At 41.0% G+C, this 6,884-nt stretch overlaps 1 protein-coding gene across 1 annotated transcript; it reads right to left on the reverse strand.

The window, feature by feature from the left end:
- Window positions 1-362: 362 nt before the first annotated feature.
- LOC103175829 (transmembrane protease serine 9) lies at window positions 363-6,175 on the reverse strand. Its single transcript, XM_007889056.2, has 6 exons — window positions 5,961-6,175; window positions 4,576-4,644; window positions 3,691-3,859; window positions 2,128-2,396; window positions 1,356-1,492; window positions 363-672 (listed from the first exon to the last, which is right to left on the reverse strand). The coding sequence occupies exons 1-6, from the start codon at window positions 6,097-6,099 to the stop codon at window positions 592-594; spliced, it is 864 nt and encodes a 287-aa protein (XP_007887247.2). The 5' UTR covers window positions 6,100-6,175; the 3' UTR covers window positions 363-591.
- Window positions 6,176-6,884: the final 709 nt, after the last annotated feature.

The following is a 6,884-nucleotide window of genomic DNA, read 5'->3' on the forward strand; positions in this document are numbered from 1 at the left end:
CTGAGAGAGCCCTGGTCACAGAAAGAGAGGACATCATTTGTTACTTTGACGAGCGCTGTGAGCTGGGCAGAAACCGGACCAGAGGGGTTCGAGTAAGGGAGGGAGTGGAGGGTGTGGTGTGAGCAAACTTGATTTGCAACAACTCGTTCCAAGAACAGCAAGTGTTGGTCATAGCACAGGAAGAGGACTTACAATAAGCATATCAAATGAGCAACAGAAATGTTATACATTATCAGGAATGCAAGGCATCACAAAAACGTGATCAACAACAACTTGACAGACAACTGTCTAAGCAAGAATCTAAAACTGCTTTGAAGCCATTGTGTATCTATTCAATCACACTTCAAAAACAATCTGCATCATTAAAATAGTCTTTGGGAGTAATTTTGCCCCCTGGTATTTTGTTACAATCATTCAGTCTAACCACAATCAATTCAATCGCCCATCTCACAGGTAATTTAAGCCTATTGAGAACATCACGTTTCATGAGAATACAGGGTCACAATTTTCATCCATTTATGATTTCAGTAATCCAATTACTGAAGGCAGTGGTCTTTGCATATATTCCTGGAAGATTAGGTCTTGCACAACCTATTCCACCGGAAACAATTCCTGCCAATATCCAAGCCGAGAATCCACATCTTGGCACAGCAAAGGTCCTCCAGAATCTCCCTAGGGATACACAAAATACAAAGTTCAGATACGTGAAGATTGCAAAGATCAGGATTGATCTGCGTTCAATTCTGTATCATCTATTTTTTGAAAAATCTGGTGTACTATTAGTATGCAAGTTTATTCTGTGACTCATGAACTTGCAGACATTTTTATAATTGGAAATAGAACTGTTGATCAATAAACAGCAAAAATCTGAACAAGTGCAAATTAAACTCATTTTGTACTATTTGATTTTTAAAAAAAAAAAATCCAAAGTATCAAATCAGTGAGTAGGATAATTTGCAGCTCAACGGGACTGAATAGATTTTTTTTTGAAAAAGTCAGCACAGACACAGTGGGCCAAATGGGCTAATTTCTATAGTTATTGTTATATGATTGCATCACAAGCTGACGGATATAAAATGTTTTGGAGGGAGCCACAACCACTTTGTAAAGATACAGACCCACATTCAGTATTAACTAATCTCAATCAGAGAGGTCACAATGTGATCTATGGCAAATAGAGAGCATTATCATTGTGGTGGTGATTTGAGGAGTAGGGTGGCAAGACTACAATATCTGCCTGTGTTACAGCAGATGTAGAATATTCAATGCTGACATTCATCCCACAATTGGAAATGTCTTCATGTTAATATCCATCTTAGGAAAATAAAAATGTCAATAAAATTGTTATTCAATACCTGGCACGTATCTTTGCCACCTTCTAGGACCCCTGCACACATCATCTGCCTAGTTATCGTTTGGGATGTTAAGGCTTCACAATCACTATTGTTGAAAAGCTTAACTTCCGTCTTCAAAAGTTCATTACTGGAGGCTCCTGTTAACAAAACAGATGGACATACAATACTTTTAGATTGTACAATCGCATTAAAGAACAACGGACCCAGTCAAGAGTGGCAAAACAGTGTACAATATATTCTAACATATGTCAATGACATCCAGAGGTAGCACACTGTGTGTGGGTTCAGAAAATACATTTGTTTGCTACCAGTCATATTTGCCGTAAAGAAATTGTTACTAAGCTCTCGTTAATTCAACAATAACAGTCCACTTGGAGAGTTTGATTATATATGGCACATTTCTTTTCGTCCGATTGCAGAAACTGCATCCACTTTAATAATAATGCTTGCATTTGATAAAGCGCCTTATCACATCTTCGAGACGTCTCAAAGCCCTCCGTAAGAATACACTGTAAACTGAATTGACTGTAGATTTTTTGGGCACCTTTATTTACAAAGACTATTTTGAAGACAAATTTCCAGAACAAACATCACGATTCAATGTGATCCTTCCATCCAGAATGCTTGAGCAACACTACAAAGGGTCTTTCCTGAGTTAATTTGCCCTGGTGACCTCCACAGATTGACTCTTAGAAAAAGCTAAAGGCAAGACATCAGGGGTGCAATTCTAACTTGGGACTCAAATGTTCAGGATTAATAAAAAAATACATACCATTTTCAGATATTTTTCCCCACCCAATAATTATGCAGTATTGACCATCAGTAAACAATGGTGTCGCTGGAGGCAGGCAAGCTGGTTGGACAAAGTCTGTATAATGAATGGGTGTAGTCAACTCCAGTAGAGCAACATCATAATCAGTTGTAGAAAAGTTTGCATCGGGATGAATGATTATTTTCCGGATAGTTCGAATCTGAACATTTGGATTCATTTCCTTATTCAAATAATGCACACCAAAGACTGCAGTCAAAGAATCCTCATTCCTGCCAATAGAACAACAACAACAAAATTACATTAGTATAGCGCCTTTCACACTGGGATGATGTCTCAAGGTGCTGGACAGTCAGTTTTCCAGACCTGAGCTGGGGGTTGGGATTGAGGAGGGTGGAGTGCAGGGGGGGAAGGAGGGTGATCGAAAGCACAGTCGAAGAGGAGAGACTTGGGATAGTTGAGGGTCAAACAAGACGCCAAGGTTTCAGACTGGCTTAGCAAGGTGGAGTGCATATCCATGGATAGTGATGCTGTCAGAGCCTGAGTTGAGGAGGTGCTGACGGGAGCCAACCAGGAGAGCCTCAGTCTTGTTGAAGTTCAACTGAAGAAAGTTAGCTCTCATCCAGGACTTGATGTCTGACAGACATTCTGTCAGGACAGCAGTGATCCTGGAGTCAAGGGTGGAGGCAGAGAGGTACAGTTGGGTGTCAATCGCATACATATGGAAGTTGACCCCATGTCTGCGGATGATGTCACCAAGAGGGAGCATATAGATATTGAAGAGGAGTGGACCAAGGACAGAGCCCTGTGGAACGCTGTATGAGATGGGGCAGGGGCTGGAGGAGAAGCCATTTGTGGAGATGAAGTGGAGGCGGTGTGAGAGGTGCAATCTGAACCATTCAAGGGCAGAACCGTGAAGCTTTGAGGTGAGAGGAGAGGCGGTGGATGAGAAGAAAATAAAATTAGTCATGCATTATTTGCTGGGAAATTATTATGATTTATTTCCTAACCCAGATCCTCAAAGTATTAAACCAATCATTTTAATTGAGGAAAAATGAGAATGGACATAACCTGTAGAGGCATAATTAATGTAGATGCGTCTTATTCAGGTTAGACTCAGTGCAAGAGTACTTAATTAATGAGCTTTAAAAGTGCTGAGGATGAGTATATAATATATTTATACATACCCACATTTATATATGTATATATATAATTCTTAAAATATACACATATATTTAAGACTTGCACAATTACGAATTGTGTAATAACAATTCAACAAACCAAATTCATTCTATGTGGATTGTGGAAGCACTGTAATCCTATGGAGATTCAGTAACACTAAAATGCAGTACAAGAACCTTTCTAAAAATAAACAGTACAGTATACAATAGATACACGTGTGCTCTAAACACTTGTAAGCTGAACAGTTTGCAACTTGCCTTCAAAATGCATAGTCACAATGGTTCACAAAATAATTCTGGGGAACACTTTGAGACATCCTCCTGACATGAAAGGTATAATATCAAGGATTGACTTCCATTATGAAGCAGCTGTGGCAGACTTTACCTGTTCTCAAAACAGTGTGCAGCCGAGACAATCCACCTGCAGGATACTAGTGTTGCTCCACAGAAGTGTTGCCCGTGATGTTGCAGACTCACTTGAAAAGGCCACTCGCCGTCTGTTGTACTCAATCCTCCTACTATTCGGTGAGTTACTACTTTTTGTCTTCCGCAACCTGTTACAGGAAAGGAATGCAGTTATTAGAGTGCGTTGAAAGGCAATAAAGGAATTATTCGTAGCAATGTTTCCCATTTTTTCTAACTCAAGTGGTGGCCAATAGTTTTTGGTCCGTCAACCAAATACAGTTTTTTTAAAATTGATTTTTCTTTATTTATGGCAGCGCCTTGAGCATCGCAGCAACTGGAAACAAAGATTTGGCCGAGATTTGCCTGGACTATTGCCATTTCTTGACACCCCCAAAGTAGTCCGTGGGCTACTACAAAGCCATAAATAAAGAAAAATTCAACAAAGAAAAATGTATTCGGTTGGCCAACCAAAAAGATTAACTACCTCTGTGTCTAAATCGATTAATAATAATAATTCTTGCATTTGCTATAGTGCCTTATCACATTGTTGAGATGTCTCAAAGCACTTCACAGGATATACTGTAAAGTGAATTGACTGTATATTTTGTGGGAGAAGTGTGGCACCCAAATGGGCACAGCAGTGTCTTGGATTGAGTGACCAAATTATTATTGTTATTTATTTCTTGTTTCAATAGATTATTATTCCCGGAAAACAGAGGCGTGTGGAGTAAGGAAACCTGCCCAACATTTCGCCCTGCCCAGGAATCGAACCCAGGTCCTCTCGCTTGCGAGGTGAGTTGTCAAACCACTAAGCTACAGGACTACAGCTTGTTTAAAAGAGTTCCATAATACAGGAAGCACTTACCACAGCCTGCAAAATCACGACTGTTTCTACAAGCTTCATTATCAGTGCACTGGACAGGGAAGTAAAGATCTGAAAGAAAAAGTTAAATTTTTTACCTCAGGTGCAGTGAGAAGTTATACACCAGTTCCACGATAGAATGCTACAGCACACAAATAGGCTATTTGGCCGAACCGGTAGTACACTAATATTTATAGTTCACATGAGCCATCACCGCTCCTACTCCCTCTCCATTTCCTTCTCCCTCCTTGAAAGCTTCACAAGTTAGCTATTATAAGCTAACTAAAGGGAGAACTAGTTTAGATCTGGTCTTAATAGAACTTTATTAATTAGGGGGAAAATGGTCAGGGTGAGGGGAGGGAAGGGAGGGGGTGAGGAGGGGGTAGAGAGTCGAGAGGGGAGCTGAAGGCACAGTCAAAGAGAAAGGTCTTGAGACCGACCTTGAAGGAGGAAAGGGAGGAGGCGGCGAAGGCACTGGGGGATGGAGTTCCAGAGCCTAGGGGCTGAGAGGCTGAAGGCCCGGCCATCGATGGTAGGGCGGTTGGGGCGGGGGATGTGGAGCAGACCGGAGCCAGAGGAACGGAGGGTACGGGCAGGTAGGTAGGGGGATAGTAGGTTGGAGAGGTAGGAGGGAGCAAGGCCGTGAATGGCCTTGTAGGTGAGGATGAGGATCTTGAATTCGATCCTCTGGGGGATGGGGAGCCAGTGGAGGCGAGCGAGGGTGGGAGTGATGTGGTCCCGAAGCCTGGTGCGGGACAGTACACGAGCTGCAGAGTGCAGCCTTGGATGCTGATGCTGTCAGTGCTAATGTCTGAACCACAGAATCCATTCAAGAATACAACAGTGGCATGTAAATCTATGAGCTAAAGTACTGACCTTGGGCTTGAGCCCACAACTCAGAGGCAAGAGTGTCACTAGCTCAACATGATGGCAGCCATGAATTTTACCAGGACACTACAGAACTCATTCTCTTCATCACAGATCATATTCAGATGCAGTTATAGAGATTTGTGCCCCTTTAGGTAGCTGTGGTATACTTCAATGACCTAGTTCTAAACTAAGTTAAACAGAGACCATCTTCATCAATTAACGTTTGGTAAAACTTGTTCGGAACAGAATAAATAGGTGAAGAGCTTGCAAAAAGAATGTTAGCTAAAAAGCTTTTTGCTAAAGACATTTGACATTTAAAGTTTACACTTTTAATTAATTGGTAGAGGAAATTATTCGGCAAGTCTCTCATCCCATCCAAGTCATTGTAAATGTTCAAGAAAGACATTCTGAAACAGCTACTGTTAATCTCACTACGATTTCAGCTTTCAGTTTCTAGGATTACACAGCAGACCGTACAATCATGCAATCCGTGTTACAGCAACAAATAGAATACTCACACATTGTAACAGCAACAGCTAGCCCCAATAACAAAAAAGACACTGAAAATAAAACTATTGCAAGAATCTTCCAATGTCTGTATGTCAGTGTCTGTGTTTTGATTGCCTCTGCCTTCGGTGCTTCAATATTTCCTTCCATTTGTCACTGTTTGCGATCAGAGCAAAGGAGATTCACTGCATGAAATATATATTTTCTCCTGAACAACTCCTGCACTAAGCTGAAGTCATATGCACATGGTAGAGTGAAGTGAGTATTACAAAGGATACAAAAATAGCCTCCAGCTAGTCAACGTAGATTTCAAGACATAATTGGAATTTCTGCCTATTTTTTGTTAACTTTTTCCTGTTTGAGACACCCGCACGTACATCAGCCTTTCACTGTGGATGGGAAAGTGGTGGATCAAGTTAAAGCAGTAATGATGGGAAGGGTGTGGTGTCTTTATTGCAAAGTGAATAGGAGTCCTGTAGCTCATTGGTTAGAGCACTCGCCTCGCAAGCGAGAGACCTGGGTTCGATTCCTGGCAGGGCAAAACCTTGGGCAAATTTCTTTACTCTTGATAATATTTCTTCAAAAAAAGAACAATGATAAGGTTGGTCACTTCAATCCACCTGTTTGTGGGACACTGCTGTGCGGAATTGGCTGCCATGTTTTGCCCACAAATATACAGTCAACTCACTTTGCAGTCTATTCCATGAAGCGCTTTGAGACATCTATAATCAAATGCAAGGATTATTATTTATTATAACTTGTTTGCAAGTCATGAAATAAAATGCAGAACAATAATGTAAGCACAGTATTAAACATAAGATAAAAGTCAACTGGCTATGTGAAAAGTCTGAATAGGTTGCACTATCCTTAAAGAGCCTTGATTTGCCAATGGGTCATTGGGTGAGTATAAATGAGCCACTTTCCTACTTCACTTT

Source organism: Callorhinchus milii, unplaced genomic scaffold (assembly GCF_018977255.1).
Source record: "Callorhinchus milii isolate IMCB2004 unplaced genomic scaffold, IMCB_Cmil_1.0 Scaffold1, whole genome shotgun sequence".
Taxonomy (NCBI): Eukaryota; Metazoa; Chordata; class Chondrichthyes; order Chimaeriformes; family Callorhinchidae; genus Callorhinchus; species Callorhinchus milii.

Bases quoted from the DNA above. Each gene is read 5' to 3' on its own strand.
- LOC103175829 (XM_007889056.2), bottom strand. From the start codon at position 6,099: ATGGAAGGAAATATTGAAGCACCGAAGGCAGAGGCAATCAAAACACAG. The intron at 2,397-3,690 runs GTAAAGTCTGCC...TTCTATTGGCAG, and splicing joins GCACACTGTTTTGAGAACAG to GAATGAGGATTCTTTGACTG. The intron at 673-1,355 runs GTATTGAATAAC...GTGTATCCCTAG, and splicing joins GTGGCAAAGATACGTGCCAG to GGAGATTCTGGAGGACCTTT.